This window comes from Perca flavescens, chromosome 12, assembly GCF_004354835.1.
Source record: "Perca flavescens isolate YP-PL-M2 chromosome 12, PFLA_1.0, whole genome shotgun sequence".
NCBI lineage: Eukaryota > Metazoa > Chordata > Actinopteri > Perciformes > Percidae > Perca > Perca flavescens.
The window spans coordinates 4,666,301-4,693,249 of NC_041342.1; the positions used below are offsets into that span (position 1 = coordinate 4,666,301).

Genomic DNA, 26,949 nt, shown 5'->3' on the forward strand with positions numbered 1-26,949 from the left:
AACAAAATATCTTCACACTTAGATTTTAGATAAATAATCATCAGTAATGTGGACATACTGTCTAAGTGGGGAAAATGAAAATAATAGAACAGCTAGAACAGTCTGGTAACCAGCCTTTAAAACCAGTAAAAGACACCACTTATGTCATATCACGATATTACGATATCCAAAATCTAAGACGAAATCTAGTCAACCTGGGGCTTTTCTTGTTTGTTTTTTTAGATATCATAGATGCAGCGCTAGATGCCATGTTTGACACTTGTTTACAATAAACTAAAAATAGTTGCAGGTTTTAAATGTTCACTGTTTGTATAAGGATAGCCCTAAACACCCTGGTTAGTAGTGTTAAGTAACGATGGCCCACGTGAATAAAAAAACATCTCCGTCCAGTTGTTTGGGTAATGGGTAGGGTTTCCAGTAAGTGTGTTTTGCTGGGGAGAGATGTTTCCCCTCTTCCGCCCGCATGTTTTCTAGGCTGTGGAGCGGAGGACAGAGAGGGCTTTTTATGTCTGCAGCCAAGTTGAATCAGCCATACATTCTGTAGGCTGGTATTTGGTAAGCCGTTCCTCAGACCAGCCAATGAGCTGTTGCCTCAAGTGTCCCTACAACCACAGAGATGTAAAGTCAGATTACCAAATTCAATCTAAGGACTATTCAGGTCCTATGCGAAGAAAGGGTTGCTTCAATGAGTCTAGCAATGCTAACTTTGTTTTCCTAATGACCATCTGCAGTAGCTGCAACTGTCAGTGCATGCAGCTACAACTCCAGAGCACTTTCATTAGAGATGACTGGAATTTACTATAACTACAACTATCGCCAACTCCTATTACTGATTGTTACTGAATTAACAGATGGGCTTAATTTCTTTCTTTTAGTGAAACATAGGAATTACCTTTTAAAGACCTCATATTTTTGCTCATTTTCAGGTTATAATAATTGTACATAATTGTATTTTGAGGTTGTACCAGAATAGGTTTACATGGTTTCATTTTCAAAAAACACCATCTTTTTGTCATACTGTCATTGCTGCAGCTCCTCTTCTTTCCCCCCGCACTCCTATCTTTGTTGGGAGTCGCACCTGAGTCGCACATGCACAGGACCTATGTAAGGACTACTAGCCAGTCAGAAGTAGAGTAGGGCGGGCCCTGACAAGCATGCTAGTGTGATCCAATACAAACCCGCTTCAGCCGGTAACCATGGCTTCGGCTCGTGTTGGAACCCGAGTCTGATCCCGAAGCACAGGCAGAACAACCCGAACCAGCTTCGCAACCTAGACTGGAGCAAGACGTTTCCAATGGTAAGTTATTTAAATGTAAACAAAATTAGTCTTTCATATGTAACGATTTCATTCTGCACTGTCTCCTGGACGTGGCGATACAACTACCTGAACTCTCCGCTCTAGCTTGGTTTGAGGCCGTGCCACGCTAGCAGCTAGGCGAGCACTAAAACGTGTGTTACAAAGTGACGCAGAATGACGCGCATTTGTCACAGAAGTAAAGGCTGGACTACAATAGAGCTGTTTGGAGCAGTTTGTGAACAGTGTTTTCTGTTGGAGATGGTAAGTGACTTTGGGGTAGACTTTGGGCTTTTTCACTTTGTAAACCTATAACATGTACACAAAAAGATACATAACACAATAAAGGAAAGGGAAAAAGCCAAAAAGCATAATATGAGCACTTTAAAATGAATGAAACTTCTCATGCACACATATCAGCAGAAGTGTGCACACACAACAGGAAATGAACCTGGCAGTAGATTTTTTTGTAGATTCCATTTTTTCAGGTTAAAAAGGCAACACACAGCACAAAAGAAGCTGTCAGATAAATGTGTCAAACTAAATTATCTAGTTGCTTAGCTACTGATTTTTTTTTAATCCTAGCAATGGGTTAAATGTGTTCACTTTGCTTCACAGATGTAAAATACTAGGTAACTCAATGACTAGAATGAGCAAAGCAGGACTACTGTCACTGCCTATCATAGTGAAAAGTACTGTACATGTGTACTGTTTTGAGGTAGTTGTACTTTACTTGTGTGTTTATATTTTATACTTCTACACCATTACATTTCAGAGGGAAATATTGTACCCATGGCTGCACTTACTAGGTACTTTTCAAACTAAGACTTATACTATACTATACTATACTATACAGTTATATTGTGTGCAATATAGTTTTATTTCAAGCACTGCTGGGAGGGGCACTCGTAATTTTGTTGTATTCATTCTATTTTGCAGCGACTTTTCTCCGGCGCTTAGCACCGCCCAAGACGATTGTGATTGGTTTAAAGAAATGCCAATAAACCAGAGCACGTTTTCCTCCCATCCCTGAATGCTATGTGGAGTAGCCAGACCCTCCTTCAGCGTGCTTTGGAGGAGGGTCTGGCAAAGCGAGAATAAGTTTCAGATTAATATGGGTTGTTTCCAGCCAAAGAGAGATTTCCCCTCTAAACATCATTTTTAAGGCTTAAAATGTTTTAAAAAAAAAAAATCTCTGATGTTTTGTGCAAATGTGCAAAACATGAATACAAATGTACACAGATTTGTGCTGTGAACCGAACTACGTAACTCATAAAATTATTACAACTAACTCCACCTTAACCAGCTACTACCGTAAAATGCTACTTATACGTTGACCAGTATAAACAATTTAATGTAACAGTTTTATATACATACACCAGAACGAGATTCTGCCCAAGTACTGCGGAATTTAAAAAGAAAACACTTAGATGCAAATTCTGCAATGGTAAAATGCTGCTTCTCCTATGGTTGTTGGAAAAAGTAGTTTTAGGCGTTTTCTGACATTAACTTTATAACTTTATTCAAATTATATAATTATACACATATAATATTACAAATGCAGTTTTACAACTGCTGCTACGCCTTTGGAGCTGGAGATTTGCCTAAAATCTGACACCATCCTCTGCTTACTGCATTATTACACAAACCCTAATGTTCATCCTGAATTTCACAATCTGCCTGGCAGATTAGAAAAAGCATGTGTAATACATGTAAACTGAAAGTTTCAGTTTATCTCCTGCAACATTTATTCTGTTTAGTCTAAAGCCTTTATTGCCTGTAACCTGTGCTTCATTAACATTTCATTGCATGTAAGTCTTTTACAGCTTACTGATAAATTGGGTTTTTTTATTGCATGGAGGAAAGGAAGGGTGGAGGAAAGAGTGCTTCCTGTGCTGCGGTAACTTCACCTCCGATCTATGAAATGTTGAAACAGACATTCAGTTCCTCTTATGCATTTAGAAATAAATGGTTTGCATCGTCACAGGCTGTCCTCCCTCGGGCGCCCATGACACCAGACCTGACTGTATGTCCTTTGATCTTACACTGATAGAAAATAAAGGACAGGGACACGGTGGGAAAAGGATGAATAGGTTTCACTTGTGTGGCTGTGGTGCATGCTGTGGCGCCATGTGATTTGATTTGAGCAAAGAAGCCAGCAGGATCATATGACACTGATTTACCGTAGTTGCAACAGCTGGTTATTTATGAGCTTTTTGGATGCAAAGCCCGTCGTCTTTTCCTTCAAAACACTTCCACCTTTCCAATCACTATAGACACTTCTTCCTAAAACCCTTTCTCTCATGGAGACTATTGAAGAGCTTTCATGCCTTTATTATTGTTAAACCACATGAACCACATGAACTCAAACCAATGTGACAGCTGACAACACACACACTCAGTCTGACCCCAGCAGCAAGTGAGTGAGAAAATGTGGAAGTAAGAAAAAAGTCTTATTTCATTATACGTCCTGTATGTAAAGCTTGAGTTTGCAGTAATAGAGTCAGTAACTGCAGAGGGGAGAGTAAGAAGCTGTACAGAGACAAAAAGCTTGCTACTTCACAGAGTTGAAGTTGACATATAGGCCTACAGCCGTTTTCATGGTTAGCTTACTATGAGACCATTATCACTTCTCATAGTTTATATTCACTTTCTGAGACTTAGATGCCACTCTCAAATCTGTCCGGTAAATAACAGGCTATAGCCAGCATCCTGTTAGCTTAGCTTAGCACAAAAACTGGAAACAGGGGAAACAGCTAGCCTGGGTCTGTGCCTACCAGCACCTATAACAACTCACTAATTAACATGTAACTCCTTTGTTTCATTTTTATTTAAAAAGAAATGTAACAGGTTGTGGTTTTACAAGGAGTTAAGTGCTTTAACTATTTTTTGTATTTGTATTATTTCAGGTTTTTGGACTTTGGACAGAGCCAAGATAACTGTGTTCCTCTGTTTCCAGTCTTTAAGCTAAGCTATGCAGACCTAGAACCAGAGCTTTTTTTTTTTATTTTAAGCAACACACAGTAAATAAACATATGGCTGCTAAAGGTATGGAAGTACAGAACTGACAGTATGAAAAAAAATATATAATTAGATTTTCAGTGTACTCCAAAGTACAGTTTCAAAATAGGTTAAGTGAACTTTAAAGTGAAAGTGCAAACCAGGGTGTTGCATTTGAATTACAGTTATGTCGTGATTTTAGCTTACATAAAAAAAGAGAAGGAAATGGCAGTTTGCACTTACAGATTGAATAACAAATGACCAATGAAGGTGCTGTGGTTATTACCATTATCAACAATCCAGGTGTCAGGCCGCAGTCTCATGTACACCTGGTCTCCCACTTCAAGCTGTAGAGTCATGCCATTGGTTGCGGTCTCATAGCAGTTTCCAGCTGGATGGTTGTACACAGTAACCATCTGCACTCCATTCTTCATCAGGCGCAGCCCCATTGGTCTAGATGATAAATTATGGCCAGAGAAGCTGAAGTAATAAACTCCTTTGACTGGAGCAGTGAAAATACCTGGGGATGATCAACAGAAAGAAACATCTGTCTGTCCATTTCATCTAGAGTCAAAGAAAGTATTTATTTAACAAATTAATCTATATAGCCATGAATATACATCATTATAGTAAGTTTACCTGTCGCAGGATTGTATGCGCCTGTGTTTGAGTACACATTCTTGTAGGTCAGCGTGATCTCAACATTATAAGGTCCAACACTTCCACCGGGGCCGAGAGATGCTCCAAATGCCACACTGTTACCTTTTTTAAGAGTTATTGTAATGTGAATTTTGTTTAAAGACAACTAAACCGGAAAACAATGAAAATGGTATACACACACAAAGACAGAATAAAAACCTATATCTTAGTTACTGTATGTTCTTACCTTGGACATCTCTCTTCAGATCCTCTAATTGTTTTTCAGTGTTCTTCAGTTTGGCCTCCAGGTCTCTTAAGATGTCAAAAAGGTGCCAATGGTTTATCTGGCTCCCTGTTACGTCACCAGCACAGGGACATGTTCGCTCGACATTAGGAATCTCCATGCTTGGGACCTGTTCTGCTTGGTCATCCAGCTGCTGCACCTCAGCCACACTAAGGTAGAAGAGGGATAAAGTCAACACAGCCACGGAGGTCTTCATCTTTTTAACTTACTTCTGTTTGTCTTGATGAGCTCTCCCCACTATTTTTTATATACCACACAAAGAAGAAAATACCCTTAAATTGACCAGCAACCCAAAAGCTGTTTTCTTCCACCCTGATGGGTAAACAAACAAACTCATGACAAGAATATGATATTTGGCCAAAGGTGGCTTTGGTTAATGTTTTATTGTTCTTGGTCAACAAGACTCATATTTACAATTCTTTTTTTTTCTTCTTCACTAAAAAGATAAGGCTTGCTGGATATTTCTATATTTTTGTTATTGTCAGCAATTTCAATGAAGTGACTTCAATTAATTAATAAACAATTAATCATACTGACAAGTATTGTCTTTGCAGCCAAAGCCTTAATTGAATGTATTCCTAATACAGGCATTGCAGTTTATTTTGATTCAATCACACACACACACACACACACACACACACACACACACACACACACACACACACACACACACACACACACATCTAAAGCACAATCATTAACTGTCACGTCCAGTTCCGTTTTTATTGTGTTTTCTGTTTGTTTCATGGACTTCCTGTTTTATTTTGACATTTACTGTTTTGTCTTCATTCCCTTCACTTGTCTTCCTGCCTTTGTTTGTTTCCCGCCGTTTGTGATTACCTGTCCCCGCCCTAATGTGATTCACCTGTGTGTAGTTGATTTCCCATCCCCCGTGTATATATCCCCTTGTTTCACTTGTTCCCTGCCAGATTGTTTTTACTCCTCGTGTGTCTCATTCTCCAGCGTGTCCTTGTGTTTGTTTTCTGGTGTTTCCAGATCTTTTGTTTGTATTTCCGACCACGTTTTCAGCCTATTGGACTTGTACCGTTGCCTGGATTGTTTATTCATTAATAAACAGACTTACCTGCTACTCCGAGTTGAGTCGAGCATTTGAGTCCGACATTGTACCCGTGACAGTACAATCTGGCCAAGAAGGACTCAGCCGACTCCGGTATGTATCCAACGAAGACTGTTTCAGATGAACTTTGTGATCTTGTTTGTGACTTGGTGGAGCTGAAGTCCAGGTGGAGGGAGGCTAACAGTGAGTACCTGAAGGAAGCCATTCTGTCATTAGCCCGTGAGAAAGTTTTGAGGTAACTTTGGTTAGAGGATTCTGTTCCTCCCTGGGCAATAAGTTTAATTTTCACTCTCACTCCTCCAACTGCTAATGAATGAATTCTTGTAAGCCAGTTAGCTCCACCAATGCTAATCTTCAGATCTCCGGACTATCTCAGTGCCAGCAAGCACCCACCAGCCTGCCTAATGCTCTGCCTGCTAGCATGTTGGCTACCGGTGCTTTTTTCATCAACCAGCCTGCTCCTGTTTCTACATCTCCTAGTCGTGTCACTCTTCAGCCTGAAGGAGAGCCAGAAACGTTTGTGACCTTATTTCAGTATACTGCCATGTGTGTGTTTAAAAAGACTGAGGAGGCCAAAGCAGTCAGCCTTCTAGCTGGAGGGGAAAGGTCTAGCACAGCTACTAACAGCTCCCCTGTACTTCTGTCATTCGGCTCTACTGCTACCTGTTCTGCGGGCAACCCCTACAATAAGCAGTCTGTTGTAGGGATCCGCCTGGCTATATTCCCTGGAACTCGTGGAGGCCATATACGGAGTAAGGGTCAACATGGCTCCCGATGCCATGTCCAGCGTCAACCTCTCTCCAGTCTTAAGTCCTCACTTTCCAGCAATCCCAAGCCCGTGGTGTACAGCAGCCCCGAGTCCGCAATGTGCAGGCTTCCAGAACCTCAGCGGACCCGTCTGGCAATATTTCCTGGGAACCGTGGAGGCTGCAAGAGAGGACGTGGTTGAGATGGGTCCCAATGACATTCCACGCTTCAACCTCTCTTCAGCCTAGAGCCCGTGCTGTGCAACGGTTCCGAGCACGTGTGCTCCAGCGGAATGGAGCATGTGTTGTCCAGTGGACCTGAGTACGTGCTGTCCAGTGGCCTAGAGCCCATGCTGTCCAGCTTCCCCGAGTCCAAGCTGACGTGCAGCTTTCCAGAACCTCCGCTGATGTCAGCTTTCCAGAACCTTCGCTGACGTCCAGCCGTCCAGGGTCTATGTCGACTGATCTCCCAGGGTCTATGTCGACGACTGTTCTCGGAGTCCGCGCTGAGCGTTCTCCCAGAGTCTGCGCTGGCCAGTCTTCTAGAGCCTCAGCTGACCAGTCTCCCAGTGCCTTTGTTGCCCGACACCTCAGAGACGGTGCCGTTGGCCGACACCTCAGAGACTTTGCCATTGTTCAGCGCTCCAGAGACTTTGCCGGTCTCTGGAGTCCCAGAGACTTTTTTGTGGTTAGGCACCCCTGAGACTGTACCTTTTTTATTTGGTGCCACAGAGATTCCTGTTACTTGTGTTTTGTCGGTGGTCCGACCAACTCCTGCTCCCCGTGTTTTGTCGGCGGAACTGCTGATTCCTGCTCCTTGTGTTTTTTGTGTGTCCAGGCCGACTTCTGATCCTGTTTCCTGGGACTGTTCGAATTACCCTGTCGGCGGATTTGCCGACTCCTGATTTTGTTGCCTGTCACGGTTCCAGTTGCCCTGTCGACAGACTGGCCAACTCCTGATCTTGTTGGCGCACCCTAACCCAGCTGTCTACAGCCCAGCTGACTTGTCGCCTGGCTCCAGCCCAGCTCCCCCTTCACCTCCTTGGCCTGCCTGAATTCCAGAGGGATATCACCTTTGCCGCCGGCCTCTAGAGGGTTATTGCCTTTCCTGTTGGGCTCCAGAGAGATATCGGCGACTGCTGCCAGAGGGATTGTGCCTTCGTGCTTGGCCGCCAGAGGGATTCTGCCTTCGCCGCCGGCCTCCAGAGGGGTTTCGCCTTTGCCGCCGGCCTCCAGAGGGGTTTTGCCTTCGTCGATGGTTGCCTGAGAGTCTTCAACGTCCTGTTTGGTCACCAGAGGCAGTCTGCCTTCGTGCTCGGCCACCTGAGGGGTATCTCCTTTATCGCCAACTGCCTCCAGAGGGTTTTTGTCTTTGCCACAGACCTCCAGAGACTCTTCGCAGACCTGTCAGTCTTCCCGAGTGACTCAGCCTTCGCCGTCCTGCTCGTTCTCCTGAGGGGATCCGCCTTCGCCAACCTGTTCCGCCACCAGAGAGGTTTCACCTTCGCTGCCGGCCGCCTGAGAATCCTTGTCGTCCTGTTTGGCTGTCTGAGGGTTTCCACATTCACTGTGGTTCACAGTCCTGGACCCCGGCTTAGCTGCCCGCAGCCTTTCGGTCCCCAAGCTCCGCTGTGCCCAGGTCCCTGCTGCCCACCTTCTTCAGTTCCCTAGCCCAGTTGTCCTTTTGTCCTTCCTGCGCCCTTCTTGATCTTTTGTTTGTATTTTTTTTTACTATTGAGTCAAGCATGTGAGTCTGACATTGTACCCGTGACATTAACAGGTTTAATCTACTTGTGTTAATTTGTGCTTGAGGAGAAATGAAAAAAATTAAAAGTTGTTGTTTCACAACCAGTGTTTTATTTATTGTACTTGTACTATTCAAGGTTGTTGGACTTTGGACAGAACCACACGGTTTCCCCTTTTTTTCCAGTCTTAAACCAAGCTAATCACTTCTGGCTCTAGATCTACTGTTTCTTTTGATTGCTAAACGACAGTGGGCACAACTGAAGCCACGTGTGCAAAACTATCCCTTGACTTTAACCACAACGTGCACAACACTGTGGATTTACAGCACTTTGTTCAAATGCTAACACACTGCTGTCAAAACTGGTAATCACATGTTCAAAACAAAATAGATTTCAGTCTGGTGCCTATCAAACTCTGCTGATTGGAATTTTAGCTGAAAGCCTTAGCAAGTGTCTTGTTTTAGACTAGTTGGTGAACCTATACGGTATTTATATAGAGAAAGCTCAGAAAGCCTTTTTTTGTATACGAACACCAAATTAGAATGAAACAATTGTACACTGTAGTGTTTTAGAGAAACAGGTAAAAGAGCAGAGATACCAATATGTCCAGGTAAGATGTCTGATGTTATGTACACCGCTATAAAATAAGTGACATAGGCCTACATCCGTTTTCATGGTTAGCTTAGGGTGACCAGATTTCCCGGAACTAAAACCGGGACACTTTGCACGTGACCGTAGTGCGTTTGTGCACGCACACGCTTTTTAACGTGAACATGTGCCAGCCCAAGTCAGACACAGACAGTAACTTCATTATTTTGATCCTAGGCTCCTCGTCTAATAAGTGTTTTTTCCTGTGAAATTAATAAAATTGCAGTAACAGCCTTTGTCAGTTTAGTGTGAGATTTATGTTGAGTTTTTTTCCAAAAAATATTTTTTGAAGTGTTATTTATTCCAATAACAGCAAAGTAATTAAAATGATTTATTGAAAATGTTGAGCATTAAACACTTAATTTCCTGCATTCTGGTGAATTTTTATGCACCTATTTCTACATTTTTCTGAATCAATGTATGCTGCAAATATCTTTATTTAAAGAGAAACAGATTACAATCCAAATATAAAAAACATAATGTAATATATTGCAGTAAGGCTGTCAGGCATTCTGTATTGCTTTCAACTATTTATTCTCCTTTGGATGGACTTTTCTAATTATATCTGAGTCAGCAAGCATGTAGCAATCATTTACTCTTACCTCCTGTTTTGCTTCTTTTGTTGGGGAAGTAACCTCCTTAATGTGCGTATAACAATTATTCACCTCAATGATACATTCATTCATTTTAATTTATTAATAAACCCCTGGACTGTAATATTTCAGATGTTTGAGCAAGATTTCTGCTCTTGTCCAAAACTTTGTGCACATTCAAAATACAGTATATCTGTGTTCTCTGTGATTTGGAGGAGTCTTGGAGGATATTTTGAGAAAAATAAAGTGATAATAGGAATAAAGTACAAGAATAAAGTCACAAGCTATATTTCAGAAAATAATCTATACCTGCACCATAGTCTGCTGTGCATTACGTGATTGCTCTGCTGATACGGTAGATCTCAGACAGACACAGAGCCCCGTTTGGGTCTCTGGTCTCTGAATGAGACAAATAGTTTAACTAGGGAAGTGGCTATACGCCACGCTGCGTCGGAGGTGGAAACCCGAAACTACAGAAATACACGGAGCATAAACGCAACTCATCTGCCGCAGCATGTCCACAGCTGAGCGCATCCATGAACCTGAAGCTGCGCTGCATTTTACAGAGAGTGGACACTAAGAGACCCACAGGTCTGCTTCAGAGCTCCGTGTGGTTGAGTCTGAACCGTAGACTGGAAACGTCACGTCACGGGAACTTCGAACTAAATCATTAGTATTGCGCTCCTAAACTTTGTGTTGATGGCATCAACGTATTAGACTGATTTGGCTACGATTCCTCCGAAAACTTCACCCCTTTCACAGCTTTCCTCACGGAGAGACGGTTGCTAGGTGATAGCAACAAATACAGCATGGTCGGACCCCGCACGTAGCTGCCCGTTCTATTCGCCTCGGAAAAATAAACTGGACAAAGTTACATTCGGGGCCACGCTCAAAACATTCGGGGCTGAAGACACGGCAAAATCGGCTGACGCCGCTCCTGGTGTAAACCGGGACATTTTAGCGTCCCGACAGGCTTTTGTCGGGACTCGGGACAAGCAATTCAAAATCGGGACTGTCCCGGTCAAACCGGGACGTCTGGTCACCCTACGTTAGCTTACTATGAGACCATTATCACTTCTCATAGTTTATACTCAAAGTGCACCAACAGGCATTTGCTGGTAGGTAAACATATTACAGGTCAAGCTTTTGTACAAAATCACGCTTTTGTACTTAAAGTTCAACTCAAAGACTGATCTTATGTCTGTAATTTAAATATGTAGTTCGACATTTTGGGAAATACACTTATTCACTCACTTTCTGAGACTTAGATACCACACTCAAATCTGTCCGGTAAATATCAGGCTATAGCCAGCATCCGGTTAGCTTAGCTTAGCACAAGACTGGAAATGGGGAAACAGCTAGCCTGGGTCTGTGCCTACCAGCACCTATAACAACTCACTAATTAACATGTAACTCCTTTGTTTCATTTGTATTTAAAAAGAAATGTAAAAATGACAGGTTGTGGTTTTACAAGGAGTTAAATGCTTTAACTATTTCTCGTATTTGTATTATTTCATATTTTTGGACTAACTGTGTTCCTCTGTTCCCGGTCTTTAAGCTAAGCTATGCAGACCTAGAACCTGAGCTTTTTTTATTTTAAGCAACCTATAGTTCACAGTAAATAAACTTGTGTCTGCTAAAGGTATGGAAGTACAGAACTGAAAGTATGAAAAAAATAGAATTAGATTTTCAGTGTACTCTGAAGTACAGTTTCAAAATAGGTTAAGTGAACTTTAAAGTGAAAGTGCAAACCAGGGTGTTGCATATGAATTACAGTTATGTCGTGATTTTAGCTTACATAAAAAAAAGAGAAGGAAATGGCAGTTTGCATTTGTTTCAAAGTGATTGCAGCATTCTTACAGAGTAGGTGTATAAATAAAAACACTTTATGAAGGCAAACATAATGTCAATGAATATACACTTTTTAATGTACACAATTATTAAAAGTATTCTTAACCTGCGTTCTTTTTTATATTTACAGTGATTTAAATTTCCTGAGCTGCTATTATCAACACTTACAGTATAGGAGACCATTTTCTAACAATAAAGCTCTGATAAAGCCACTCTACACCATCTGCTTAGCACCAATCAGCTAACAGAGAAGATAACAGAGTGGTTGGTGAACACAGTCAAGAGCATCTAGCTGCTAAAGAGCCAGATATCTTTCTCTGGAACTGTTGCAGGCCATTGCAGAGTTAAAACAAAAGGGATATTTAGACTCACGTTCATCAAGTTAAAAAGCAACATACTCTCCTCTTTCCCTTACAGAGGGAATAACAAATGACCAATGAAGGTGCTGTGGTTATTACCATTATCAACAATCCAGGTGTCAGGCCGCAGTCTCATGTACACCTGGTCTCCCACTTCAAGCTGTAGAGTCATGCCATTGGTTGCGGTCTCATGGCGGTTTCCAGCTGGATGGTTGTACACAGTAACCATCTGCACTCCATTCTTCATCAGGCGCAGCCCCATTGGTCTAGATGATATATTATGGCCAGAGAAGCTGAAGTAATAGACTCCTTTGACTGGAGCAGTGAAAATACCTGGGGATGATCAACAGAAAGAAACATCTGTCCCTCCATTTCATCTAGAATCAAAGAAAGTATTTATTTAACAAATTAATCTATACAACCATGAATACACATCATTATAGTAAGTTTACCTGTCGCAGGATTGTATGCGCCTGTGTTTGAATACACATTCTTGTAGGTCAGTGTGATCTCAACATTATAAGGTCCTATATTTCCAGCATTGCCGATAGATGCTCCAAATGCCACACTGTTACCTTAAAAAAGTTACATAAAAACGCAGAGTTATTGTAATGTGTATTTTGTTTAAAGTCAACTAAACTGGAAAACAATGAAAATGGTATACACACACACAAAGACAGAATAAAAACCTATATCTTAGTTACTGTATGTTCTTACCTCGGACCTCTCTCGTCAGATCCTCTAATTGTTTTTCAGTGTTCTTCAGTTTGGCCTCCAGGTCTCTTAAGTTTATCTGGCTCCCTGTTACGTCACCAGCACAGGGACATGTTCGCTCGACATTAGGAATCTCCATGCTTGGGACCTGTTCTGCTTGGTCATCCAGCTGCTGCACCTCAGCCACACTAAGGTAGAAGAGGGATAAAGTCAACACAGCCACGGAGGTCTTCATCTTTTTAACTTACTTCTGTTTGTCTTGATCAGCTCTCCCCACTATGCTTTATATACCACACAAAGAAGGAAATATCCTTGAATTTACCAGAAACCCAAAGGGTGTTATCTTCCACCCTGATGGCCAAACAAACTAATAACAAGAATATGATATTTGGCCAAAGGTGGCTTTGGTTATTGTTTTATCGTTCTTGGTCAACAAGACTGATATTTACAATCCTTTTTTTTTCTTCACTAAAAAGATAAGGCTGGCTGGATATTTCTATATTTTTGTTTTTGCAGCAATTTCAATGAAGTGACTTACATCAATTAATTAATAAACAATTAATCATACTGACAAGTATTGTCTTTTGCAGCAAAAGCTTTAATTGAATATATTCCTAATACAGGAATTGCAGTTTATTTTGTTTCAATCACACACACACACACACACACACACACACACACACACACACACACACACACACACACACACACACACACACACACACACACACATATCTAAAGCACATTAATTAATAGGTTTAATCTCCTTTGGTTAATTTGTGCTTAAAGAGAAATGTAAAAATGAAACGTTGCTGTTACACAACCAGTGTTTTTATTTATTGTACTTGTACTATTTAAGGTTGTTGGACTTTGGACAGAACCACCTGCGCCTGTGTTTGTGTACACATTCTTGTAGGTCAGTTTGATCTCAACTTTATAAGGTCCAACTCCTCCACCGGGGCCAAGAGATGCTCCAAATGCCACCCGCTTACCTTGAGAGGCTACATGAAAATGAGGAATTTATTCTGTTTGTTTCTTCTGCTCTGATAGACCAGAACAAACTAATCCTTTTTTATTTACTTTACAAAACTAAAAATAAACAATATAAAGAGTTTCTGAATATTGTTCTCTGAACTAAAGCATTATCTCTTTCATAACTTTAATGGTTGCTTTATGGCATCCCTAAGATAAGGTAGAACAGAAAAAACAAGCTATAAAACTAAATCAATATAAGAGAGGATACAAGAAAGATAAGACAGTTTATGATACAGAAACAGATTTTGTACAAAACAAACAATAAAATGTGCCGGATGCCGATCTTTGAGAGTAACTGAAGTTATTTGCACGTGATTGACCACAGCTGCTTCCACGCTGATGGGCTTCATTTTCTAACAGTGTTGCCTTGCTGCCTGTAGGAGTCAGATCGTGCACAATTGTGGATGAGTCGCTTGGGGGAACAGTGAAGAAAAGACCTCACATATCCAGGGACTGAAATAGACTAAATGCTCTACTGCACACTGAGTGGGAGGACACAGCGGACACACAGAGGTGCTCTCAGCCCCCAGACATCATCATCCAACATCTTATCTTCATTGTGTGTGTGTGTGTGTGTGTGTGTGTGTGTGTGTGTGTGTGTGCGCGCGCACTTCCATCTTCGTTATGGTTTCTGAAAGACTGCACGTTTCTTTTATGGGCAAAAAAATATATTTAAAAAATCTTTAGACTTTAAGAAAAAAAGACTTTAGATTTTTCAAAGCCTAATATGTGGTTTCCTTGGATACAGCTGCTGTATCCTCTCTGTCCTCCACTAGAGAGCAGACGGTTACAACTGAGGAAGAGAAGAATGGTATGGAGTCCTATTTATTCCAATACATTTTCATTTAAGGAGGAGGAGGAAAACATCTCTAACTGTTCTTACCTGGAATCTCTTGCTTCACTGTTCTTCAGCGTTTGTCACTCTGGCTTCCAGGTCTTTGATGTTCTTGTTACAGGAATCGCAGTCCGCCTTGGCCACAGGCAGGTAGAGGAGGCAGAAAGCCAACGCAGCCAGTGCAGTCTTCATCGTTAAACATCTTCTGTCCTGTAGTAGTAGTCAATCTTAAGCCTTAAGGATAGCTCAGAGCTTTTGTGCTGTACTTGACAACTTTATATACCACCCTGAGAAGGAAATACCCCTGCACTGGCATGCTTTTACTTGATTGATTGATTGATTGATTGATTGATTAGACTTTATTGTCCACCTTAGTGGAAATGTGTCTTTGACTTCTCCAACATCAATGACACCAATATAAAATTACATTAAAATACACACAGTTAACAGTACAACTCTAATACCATCAACATGCAACAACAGGAATAGAAAACAGCGCAGACAATTAAGATAAGGTAGGTTTCGATCTACAATTAACACATTTAACATTTTAAGTTAAGTTCATGTATGGCATGGGGAATAAAAGAAGATTACTTTTCCAATTTAAACTATTGTTCTTCACTCATGATGGCTTATAAAAACATGAAGAGGATATTATTTGAAGATCTTTCTTTTGTCTTACAGAGTGACTTTGTTTGTTTTTTTCAACCTGGACCCTATTTCCCAATACTGTTGTGTATAAGTGACTGATGGGAACAACAATCTTTGGAATTGGTCTAGTATTAAGCGAGAACGCTGTGATCAGCAGCCACGAACTGGACTGCAATGTAATCGTCATTGTCTATTTCCTCACTAAAAGTGCAGTTTTTGCCAAAGTTTTTGTCAAAAATCGCTGTACCCATCACTCTCTTAGACACAAAAAAATAATAATATAGGGTCCAGGTTGAAAATATAACAAAATAAGGAAGAAAGATAAGACTGTACATGAATACATATACATGTTTACTGCAAACCTATAGATAGATAATGTGACAATCTTGATCTTTGAGTTTACAGTGAAGGCATTGACACATCAATCAATCAAGAGTGTCTTCCACTTGAGGCTCTGATTTTTCATGTATTAGACATATATTCATACACTTAAGCCTGTGAATGAGTTATGTGTGTTCCTGTTGGTTTTTGGTTATTGACAAATCTATTTCTGACAAATATAATAGCATACATATGAAGTACAAGCAAAGAGATCTAAGCTACAGGCTTCCCTCGCTGGAGCCACCAGGAGCTCAAACAAAAACTGCATTGTCTTTTCATTTGTCAATCATCTAAGAATAAAGTTGACATCACAGGTATGGCCCACAGAGTGTCTGCCCCCCCCCCTCTCTCTCTTTTATCTCCTTTGTTACTGTTAGTATGTTCATTTTTGTGCCCGTCTGTTTGCTCTCTTTGCTGTGTCCATGCACATGTGCCCTTTTTTTTTAATAATTCTGTAGAAATGGTGTGTTGGTGTATTACTCTAAATTACTCTGTTGGCCAGTCATGACAAAAAAAGATCTTCAGCAAACATATCCTAATATCCTTCTATCCCATCCTATCCCATCCTATCACTCCTCTGTGGTCCTGCATGACCAGCGTTGCATTACTTACTGTACTTACATGGAGATGCTTTTAGGCCACATTCTCTCCACAGGATGACTAAATATATTGAAAAAGATTTGTTAAAAAATTTCCATCTTCAACATTGTTTCTGCAAGGCTTTGTGTTCCTTTTCTGAATGAGCAAAGTAGAAAATGTACAAATGTAACTCACTAAGCCTCTTCAGGCTTGATACTGTATGAGAAAGTAAGCTTCTTGGATCTGACTGCTGTATCCTCTCTGTTCACAAGAGGGCAGGCAGGTACAACTGACCAAGAGTAAAGAGGGTACTTATGTGTAACTTCATGCACTGCATGCAACATTTTGGGATTACTATACATGAAATGATCTCTACCACCTCCTCACCCTCAAATCACGCAGACAAATGATAAAAAAAAATAAAAAATTGCTCATGCATTCCCAGTGCAAACTCACAGTACAAACAAAAGTGGCCAAATGTATTGCCCCCTCCCCCTCTCGGGGTGTCTCTTTGGTATTTTTCCATCAGCTGTTGTGGCTGAGTGGCAAAAGTGTGGCAGGAAGATAAGCCACACCTGAATCCACTCTTACTGATTGCCCTCTTGATTTCTCAATCAGAGAGGGCTTGGATATGCAGTTCATGTCTCTCTCTGTACTGACAGCCAGCAGGGTTTGTGATCTATTAGTTTTGATTTCCACACACTCACTACACCACTGATAATGAAACCTGAAATACATGTTTTATCGTAAACTATAGTTCAAAATGGGTTGAAGCTAGTTTGTAGTTTCTGTAGCCACCCATGAGGATTTTCTAAGTAATGACAACAACACTATCAGCGCATCCACATAACGCAAGCCTTAAGTGATGGCACACCACCCTTCTTCCATGCAGTTGCTATAGTGTTTATCCTGTCAAATCAAAGAGGACATGGAGGATTAAAAAAACAAAACATGGACTCTTCAGAACAGGTAATTATCTTGTAATTTTAATGCAACAGAAATGCAGACGGTCCATCGTGTCACTTTCTTTTTTTGGATTTTAGTCCTTCTGTGGAATGTGTAGTTTCTTTGCAGTACAAATGGTGACTGAAAGATTTTGTGGTTACTTCTTTGGGTTTTCCGCCATGCCTTCACCTGTTGCAGCAGTCCTCTTCGTCTCCAAAGCTGAACGCTGCTCTTGTCCTTTCTCAGCGGTGACGGGACTGCATCATTTAGTTAACATAGCCATACTGAGAGTTGTGTGGAGCTGACAGGCTTAATTAGCTTTGTATCAACTCATTTGGCAATGGCTTGAATGTAACTGATGTTCATTAGTATAAAATAAACTGCGCACTATGGCTTTAAATAAATTGGTTTTAATGTAATCCTCAATTATGTGTGGTGTGGTCTCCCTTATTTTGTTGAAACTGTGAGCCGGTTCATGAAAAATAAGTAATGTGAGGTTAGTAGTAGTAGTAGTAGTAGTAGTAGTAGTAGTAGACTTTATGAAATAACTGCTATAAAACCTGGTCTTCGAAAGCTGTATAAAATGTCCTATAATAAAAATACAACTTTAAGCGAGGAGTATTGTTATTATAAACTCCCCATGTGTGACATAATATATCAATAAGATATCTGCCTAAAAGATGGAAAAACATAAGCTTTTATTTTATCCTACTAAAAGGCCTAAACCTGCAGAAATTAGGCCTTTTTGGACATTAAGGAGGTAAAAGAAAAAGATTTTACCTGTCACATGCTGAAGTGTAAAAGTAGCACACAGAGTCACAAAATCAGTGAACAGATATTTAAGTTTGCTAACATTAGCCACCATAAGCTACTGGTCATATCAGACCAAATAAGCCTCTAGCAGCAAAACCCTTGAGTGTATTGAACTAAGCAAGGATGCATTTTATTGCTTATGAATTCAACTTTTCAGTTTTAAGAGGAAGATTATGCCATTTCTTTTTTCAAAAGAGACAAAGTTTCAGGAGTATACTGTCAGGGGATATTTATAACTCCAAACAACATAGCCATACTTGTGGTCAGCATTATGGAAGTAAATCTGTTTAATTGGATTTTGAAATTAAAAAGCCATTGAATTTCTAGCACTGAATATTTATGTATTGAAATTATCGTTCTGAATTTTTTGCCTCTGAGTTTTCAACAACAAACTTCTCCAGCTGACAGCGGGGTCTGTCAGCATCACTGGCCGGCCGGCGAGCGAGCGCTCCCGGCAGCCACCAGCTGGCTCTCGTGTCAGACTGGAGCTTCTCAAGCCGACAACATCGGAGCTAATGTGCAATTCTGAATTTATGAACTTAGAAAAACAAAGGTGAAAATTTGTGTTTGAGTAAAATTCAGCGGCAAAAAAATCAAATACATAATTTCAATGCATAAATATTCAGTGCTAAAAATTCAATGGGTTTTTAATTTCAAAATCTGCTGAAACGGATGTACTGCCATACAGCATCAACTCGGTGTATCTTTATTACTGGTTAGCTGGCTCATTGTGTTGTTGGTAGTGCGTCTGTCTCTTGGCTGCATTTCTGTTACAGTCGCTATGTAATTAATATCTTCAAGGAAATGTTCCCAGAGCAGAGGTGGACTGATTTGCTCTCAGCTCATTACATAATGTACAACAGATGGATATATTTCTGAACTACAAGTGGACATAAATATTTATATATATAATATAATTTGGCTTGCCTCACAGACAAACCGGCTTCCTGGAGCTGTTGTCTTTTAATTTGTCAATCATCTAAGAATAAAGTTGACATCACAGGTATGGCACACAGAGTTTCTGCCGCCTCTCTGTTGTCTCCCTTAATACTGTTGGTATGTTCATTTTATTTGTGTGCGTCTGTTTGTCCAGCTGTCTTTGCTGTGTCCGTGCACGTGTGTACTTTTAATAATACAGTTGTTTAATATATATGTAAAAACTGTGTTGGGGTATTGCTAAAAATGTTGTTGGCCATAGTCATGACAAAAACTTCCTCAGCAAACAAATACGGCTAAATGTTGTCCCACATGATCAGCATTGCATTGTACTTACATGGAGATGTTTTTAGGCCACATTCTCTCCACAGGATGACTAAATATATTGAAAAGGATTTGCTAACTAAACAAAGTGACCCATCAGCCTGTGGGAGACAAGGTTGATCCAAACATGTATCTCAAGGCAGCCTGCACTGAGATCCCAGTGCCCAGGCAGAGAGGAGGGCCCAGGCTGGATCGCTGCCCCAGTTACACCCAGCAGAGGCAGGGAGCAGGAACCAGGGTGCACCCCCCCAGCCCCACCAGCTGCCTTCCAGGAAGCTTCGAAGACAGCAGACCGCAAGAGCGGCAGGGTTTGGAGGAGCTTCTTCATGTACACAGCCTTTTTTTTCAGGCCGCCCAACCTAGAGCCAGCATGGTGTACAGGTAGGATATTATGTTCTAAAAATGGTTGCATGCACTTCAAAATTCAAATAGATAAATCCAAGCCATGCTACATTATCTGATATGGTGATAGAGAGCTTGTAGAAGGAAATTTACAGCACACATGTTTTATGTTACTTACATGTTGCATCATTTTGGCTTATCATGTTGATTCTGTTGAATGAACTGCAACCTTTTTTGATATGTTCAAGGGTTAATGTTAATTTAGTTTAAGCCCAATCTGGGTAAACAGCATCCTGTTTGTCAATTCACTCCGATTTGTTTCATTTATAAACCCCTGGAATTAAGGATTAAAGTTTAACTCTGTCCTGTTAAATACCTAATGTATTCATTATCTCATGAAAAGGCAGAGTCCTTCTTAGCACAGCGAGACCCAGCACTAATTCCCATTCTGCAATTAGACTGGCACATGAGGCCATCTTTAGACATGCTGCTATATCTTCAGTGGATTCGGCAGGTTTCATTACTGTGAAAAGAGGATAACATTGATGCAAAGCAGAAAGAGAGTGAGAGTCAGCAGTGATTATGTGTGTGTGTTAGATAGATAGATTTATTTAATTCTTTTTTTTTATAGTCCAATTATATTTTTCTCTTTCTTGGTTCACAATATTGTATACTTGTGGTACCAAATTCTCATCCTACTGTACATCATAACACTGATAGGTTTCTGAAAGGCCAAAATGAAGCTTAAACTTGGCTAATCCAAAAATGGGCAAAAGAGGCTCATATGGCTCATATAGGATGAGCTGTTACCCTTGGCATATTCTGTTTCAATTACATACAATACATACAATACATACATACATACAATACATAAAAACAAAAATTTCAAAGTGAGCTTGTAAGCCATTTATCCTGAGTTTGAAATTCTGCAGGTACTTAGACATTTCATCAATACTGAATCTATGAACCGTTGAGTGCTTCACCATTAGAAAATAAACAGCCCTGCATTCACTTCCCTTTATCATTCAACATCCCCACTATGAGGCCATATGCCTGCTGGGCAGACACATAAGGTCACTAGGCTTCTGTAGGGGCTGTTACAATGAAAATGTCAGCATTCATCAGGGGCACCATATGTAGTGGTTGCAAACTGAGATGAGGTTGTGGCAAAGGCTGATAATGATGCTGATCATAATGATGGGAAATGTCATAACAGTGATGGTGGAAATGATGATAATGGGAATAGTAGTGAGATGATAAGGATGGCATGATAATATAAGTAGATGCTTTTGGTACTGTATGTGAAGGACGGTGGTGGTGGTGATGATGATGATGGTGACGACCTTGTATTTTTGGTTAAATCCTTGTCCCCTCCTATCAGATTTATAGTCAAGCTTCTTCATCAATAGCCTATTTCATGCATGTTTGCTGGCCCAGAGTGAAATTTGTAGCGCTTAATAATAACTATTATGTCTACACCGAGTCTGTACCACCCTTTTAGAGCAGATTAAACAACCAAATCCTCTGTGGTTTTGTATGCACAGTGTATCATAATCACTTGTGCTGCCGGTCTAATCGGTATAGGGGGAAACACTACGGACTTGGTGTGGGAGCGTGCTGTGTTAAATTGTGATTTAGAGAGGAGAGATGGGAGTGGGGGATGAGAGAACAGGGGATACCAGACGGACAGAAGATGGGAGCGAAAAAGGGGAATGCAGAGGAAAATGCATAAAGCAGCAAGAGACTGGGACTGCTGCAGCAGTGACGTCACAGACAGCTTGGAAAGGTTTCCCCCCCATCTCTCAAATACTCAACAGGAGGTTAGTGTTGATAAGGACAACTGTCTATTATGGAATAGCCTTTTGAACACAAAATATTTCATCTGTCAAGATAAAAGACATTTACAGAGCTGAAATTGTGTGATATGGATGTTGCTGAATGTGGCTAGAATAGGTAAAGAAAATCACTGCTCTCTGCATAGATAGATAGATGCAGCATTTTAAAGGAAGACCGGCAGTGCTATTAAGCTGACAGATGTTCCACACTGTGGGAAACCCAAGGTTTGGTTAGAGGTATTTATCAGTGTCCTCAGTGCAGCGTAATGACATTTGGAGGTCTGTGCCTTAGCAACAGAGTTTTAGAACTCTATTATAGGTTCTTACTGGAGCAATTAAAGCAGAGTGGTTTGCTTCAGGCTAGCAGCGTTATCGCCCGTTGGGGATTCCAGTTCTAGTTGACGCTTTTGACTGACACACTTTTATATGGGATTGGCAGGGAGGAAGTTGTAGCCTTAAGGTGCTGGTGACATTAGAGGGATGTTTTCAACTTTGACCAATTGCGCAGTCACTTCTCCAGAGCGTCGCAGAACAACGTGATCAAGCCAGACCAGGGTCTTCCAACAGGCAAAAGGACTGTAGAAGATGTAGAAATGGCGGCACTTTGTGTGATTTTACACATCAAGATCATCATCATTTACTCGTCAAAGAGAGTGCTTCTGGTCCTGTGTAAATTAGATATTTGTATAATGTCTTCTGTGGCTCTGGAAGGAGCTTTTCAAACTCTGCTAAATGACCCTGATGTTGTCAGGTTGGGCTTTGAGACTTCAAATCCTTAACGGAAAGTCTTTTTCACAGAGTTTAATAGACTTAAGATTTACCAGACAAGGAGAGTCTAACAAAATAATTCAAGTTGCATTGCGGGAAATGTAGGATCCAGGGTTTTTGGATCTTGACCCATACTAGGCACTAAAAATCAGGCCATCTCGGCCTCTTTTGCTTAAAGATTATTTTTGGGGCTTTTCCATTTATCATAGTGATAGTGGATAGACATGACAGGGGGAGAGAGATGGGGGATGACACGCAGCAAAGGGCTGCAGGTTGGATTGGAACCCGGGGTGTTGCAGGACTTAGCCAACATGGGATGAACACTCTTATTGGGTGAGCTAGAGGCCACACCTCAATTTTTTTATTTTTTTTATTTGACTTGTCGGTCCTCCAATTTTGTGGAGGTGCAAATCACTGGAATGCCCCTTTAAGAAATATTTGTCTTCAATAATTATTCTAGCTCGAAAAGACAAGTCAACACAAGTCACACTCATTGTTTGATCTCTGGAGGTCATGTGCCAAAACGTTTTAGTAGCATTCCTATGTATTACAAGCACTTGAAAAGACCGTAAAAAGCTATAACCTCGAGTCAAATACATTACATTTCATCACACAACGTATAGTTTATCAAAAATCTGACCCAGAATCCAACTTTGGCAGCAAAAATGACCGGGCCCTGGCAAACTGATTTTCGCTGTTATCAAATGCAATCACGAGGATATAAATAAAACTGTGCTGGCCCCGAGGTTCGTGGATGCTCAATGAACCATGGAATGCGCCATTGTCACATTACCGCTCAGTGGGGGAGGAAAATAAGACGCTGCGCTGCCTGAACACTGGTTCATGCTTTATTTCACTGTGCCACTTAACATCTGCTCTGAGATGTCAGCGTCAGTGTCGGTCTCCCTGGGTTCTTCTTTGAGACTGTAATGAACTATAGTCTGTCATTTATCACAGTACAAATCATGAATTGTGGTATGCAATTTGTACATTGGTCTTTGATTGGAAGTTAGTAGGCTACTTATTACATGGTTGTTTATGCAATGTAAAGAGGGCTTGCACTGTAATGGCAGACAACAAAAAGAGGGGGTAGCAAGTAAAGCCGTCACCAGTGAAGCGAAGTGTGTCTTTGGCGTTCACATGTAGGTTACTGTAATTAACCACCATATGCCACTTTAACATCCCGCCTGAAGTAAACGAACACACACGCATAAACTCACGTCAACTCAGCTCCCTTGATTTCCATTCAGAATATACCTCTTCCTCTCTTCCTCTCTCTCTCTCTCTCTTTATGAGTGTGTGGCGCCATAGTGAAAAACACTGCAGTTCTTTCAGCCAGTCAGTCAGAGCCAGTAGCCTATACACAGTTTCTCTCTCTCTCTCTCTCTCTCTCTCTCTCTCTCTCTCATTCAGCGCCTGGCTCACTCATTCTACGCTCAACACGCGCTGCTCCTCGCCTCCTCACTGCATCTGTTCTCTTCTCCCTGAAGTGAGGTACCATGCATCCCGCTTTCTCCTCCTTCTCCTCTCCGCTTGTCTGTTACCATTCCAGGGTCCCTTTATCAAACAGAGTGTTCTTGCTGCAAAGCCGGGGACCATAAAAGCTTTGTTACTTGCTCGAGGACTTTGGAGACGGGACAAGGCTGCTTGCCGGGTCTGAGGACAGCTACCGGAAACGCTGCTGCTGTTGCCGCTTTCTGTTGGGATGCAGATCTTTACGGGGCCTGTGCTTGCTGTGTAACACCGCTTGATTCCTCTCAAAGGTGCAGGAGGGCACACGTCAATCAAGAATCTCATCCTTGGTTCTCAGAGAACGCTGAGAACTCATTGTGTGTAAGAACGGTAGATTTAATTCTGTGTGTTGTGAGGGGAAGCAAATGCAGCTGTTTGCCAGAAAAGATTTGTGAGTGTTGGTCTGTGAAAGCATGACCTTATTTTTTAAATGTGTGACAGGAATTAGACGGTGTCTGCGCTGATGTGTCTGTGCATGTGTTTACATTGTCGAAAGCCTAGTGTAGCGGTGTCACTGTCCCTTGCTCCAGGTGTTTGACTAAAAGGCTTAGCCGCAGTAGGAGGACGAGAAAAACTCCCCAGACACCCACAACTCCCGGCTGCCCGACAAAACCTCCTAGATACCTACAGATATATACATTAAAAGAGGAACTAGAGGCAGACTTTGTAAAGAGAAATGGACCTAAGCAGAAACAAGCAAGAAATCAAATTGTTGTTGGAAATGGAAAAGTGCACAATAGTTTATATAGAATGAGGTGAGGAAGATAAAACAGGACAGACACAGAAAGAGAAAAATTAGATAGAAAAGCAAGAAAAACTAGGGCAGTATTGAACTCATTCTTTATATTGCCACGGCGAAGCAGCTTATAGGTGTGAGCAGAAAACATTGAACTAGAGAAAAAAGCACGGAAAAAGAAAATAATGACACAGGTTTTTCTCTTCTTTCTGGTTTAGCAGGACATTTTCCTCGTCTCCTCACACCATTAACCCTAAACCCTTTAACCATCTGCAACACACACGCTCTCAAGTGCTCTACTCAATTGGGCGACTCTTTCAGCGACTCATTCAGTGCCTCTTCTCCTTCATCCTTTCCCCTCCATTTCCATCCTCTCTTATATATTCAGGTGGAGTCAGACCGTCACAGAATCACCGTCTCACCTCCTCATACAGTGACCAGGACTGCCCTGCTGCTATGTTTGATCTTGATGTGACATTGGCTTGAGATTCGTCTCCTAAAAAAAAAAAAAAACTGAATGATCTCATGTCCCCATCATTCCTGCCTTTGATTTCCATATGAGATTCAGCAGCAACAGGCAGAACTGGCTTGGACCATTGACTTTCAACTTTACATTAGAACAACAAGGACAGCATCTAAGTTCCACGGACTGTTAGGTATTTTTAAAGACAGAATTACAGCCTTGTTTGTATTGGAGCAGCTCTAGTGGCATTTGCCAACAGCCATGCAGGTTTCCTTTGCATGCACGGACCACGGGCTGAAGGCCCCGCGTAACGGCGAGCACAGCAAGCAGAACGCCACCAGCCCCAACACAACCAGCCAGGCCCGCGCCCGCTTCCGCACCGTGGCCCTGATAGCACGCAGCCTGGGCTCCTTCACCCACCGCTACCACCACAACCTCAAGGAGTCCACCGGCAAGCTCACCGGCATGAAGTACCGGTACGTAGACTCGTGGAGACTGTGTGAGAAAGAATTAGGAGGTGTATTTAGTTTGACTTAGTTTAGCTTGCTCTCCTCTGCCCAGTGTACGCTCTAAAAACCTGCCACAACTCTTAATGTGAGAGAGAGAAACATAATAACTGAATATGAATCACAACACAATATAACATGTTAGAAAATGGTAGAAAAACAAGATAACTAAAATGAGAAGAGAGACTTAGAAAAACATCAAAAGATGGATAGAATGAAGATATGAGCAGTGCCAGGTGAATAGTTGGATGCTGTGTTTGTGTGAGTGTGTCAAGATAAAATATTCTTTTTCCGGATGCATATTTATTGACACCTCTATATTTACTGTACACCACAATTAATAGTGTCTTTTGCAAACTAGGATCGGGAACAGTTTAGCAGTTTGTTTGGAGTTTAATTGAAGTGCAATTTGAAGAGAGAACATATATTTTGTTCTGGTTATGACAAAGAAAAACCGAAAAGATTGTTTTTCAGGCACTCAGAAAAGATATATTTAAAGCTTTTTTAAGCCAGGTTATTGGTTTTTAAACTGGACTGGTTTTGACCTCACAGACTAGGCCTACACCTGGTACTGCATAGACCAAATTACTAATAAATACAAAGAAAACAAAGATAATAACCTAATATTATGAAATCAAGATAATAAAATTAAAAACCTTAAACATTTTTATTACAGCATAGTTGGATGCAGTCATCAACATGTACGGATAAGAGAAAGATATAAATTTGAGATTCTCACAACACACAAGCTGACCAAAACGGTGGTGGTGAACATCTGTGCCAGCTGTGTGTACTGACACAATCTGTTTATAAATAGGGTGTATGAGAAGTTCAGTGGCAGATGTGGGAGCATAACTGATGCTGCAGCAGACTATGGATACCATGAGGTAAAATATGGGAAAATTGAACTTACAGTAGTGCTGATTCTTTGTAGACAACGTATTGTCGGTAGGAGTAGCAGTAGTAAAACAATTTGAATGCCCATGAGAAATATTACCAATAAAAAAGCGGACTCCACATAAAGCTAAATAAATCACCCGATACATTATGTGCATCTACAGCACAACACCTGCCTGTATCAAAGCTGAGTTTGATCTTTAAGATATATCCTGTTCCAGCCCACCACCAGCATCAGTAAAAGGACCAGCCGCATACTGTTCTAATTAACCGGCCGCTACCATACAGTACATTCTGGAAAGTTTCACAGTAAAGCCAAGTGGAGCCGTGTGTGTGTGTGTGTGTGTGTGTGTGTGTGTGTGTGTGTGTGTGTGTGTGTGTGTGTGTGTGTGTGTGTGTGTGTGTGTGTGTGTGTGTGTG

The 26,949-nt window shown here is 41.2% G+C and overlaps 3 protein-coding genes across 5 annotated transcripts in view; 1 reads left to right on the plus strand and 2 right to left on the minus strand.

Moving 5' to 3' along the window:
* Positions 1-4,533: 4,533 nt before the first annotated feature.
* Positions 4,534-5,433, minus strand: LOC114565176 (complement C1q-like protein 2). Its single transcript, XM_028593069.1, has 3 exons — positions 5,181-5,433; positions 4,934-5,056; positions 4,534-4,814 (listed from the first exon to the last, which is right to left on the minus strand). Exons 1-3 carry the CDS (start codon positions 5,431-5,433, stop codon positions 4,534-4,536), a joined length of 657 nt encoding a protein of 218 aa, XP_028448870.1.
* Positions 5,434-12,010: 6,577 nt separating this feature from the next.
* LOC114565701 (protein HP-25 homolog 1) lies at positions 12,011-16,726 on the minus strand. Of its 2 annotated transcripts, XM_028593903.1 has the most exons (6): positions 16,648-16,726; positions 16,495-16,533; positions 14,890-15,051; positions 12,975-13,159; positions 12,710-12,832; positions 12,011-12,590 (listed from the first exon to the last, which is right to left on the minus strand). In XM_028593903.1, exons 4-6 carry the CDS (start codon positions 13,108-13,110, stop codon positions 12,310-12,312), a joined length of 540 nt encoding a protein of 179 aa, XP_028449704.1. In that variant the 5' UTR covers positions 13,111-13,159; positions 14,890-15,051; positions 16,495-16,533; positions 16,648-16,726; the 3' UTR covers positions 12,011-12,309. The 2 variants fall into 2 exon arrangements, with proteins under 2 accessions (XP_028449704.1, XP_028449703.1); XM_028593902.1 differs by lacking the exons at positions 16,495-16,533; positions 16,648-16,726 and having other exon boundaries at positions 14,890-15,093.
* Positions 16,727-19,555: 2,829 nt separating this feature from the next.
* Positions 19,556-26,949, plus strand: part of kcnab1b (potassium voltage-gated channel subfamily A regulatory beta subunit 1b) — a 36,739-nt gene continuing 29,345 nt past the window's right edge. Inside the window, exon 1 of one of the 2 annotated variants that reach the window (XM_028593260.1) lies at positions 19,556-19,851. In XM_028593260.1, coding sequence (XP_028449061.1) covers positions 19,598-19,851 — 254 coding nt within the window. In that variant the 5' untranslated portion in view covers positions 19,556-19,597. Of the gene's footprint in view, positions 19,852-25,246; positions 25,603-26,949 lie in introns of those variants that run through there. The other variant, XM_028593261.1, reaches the window with a different exon arrangement.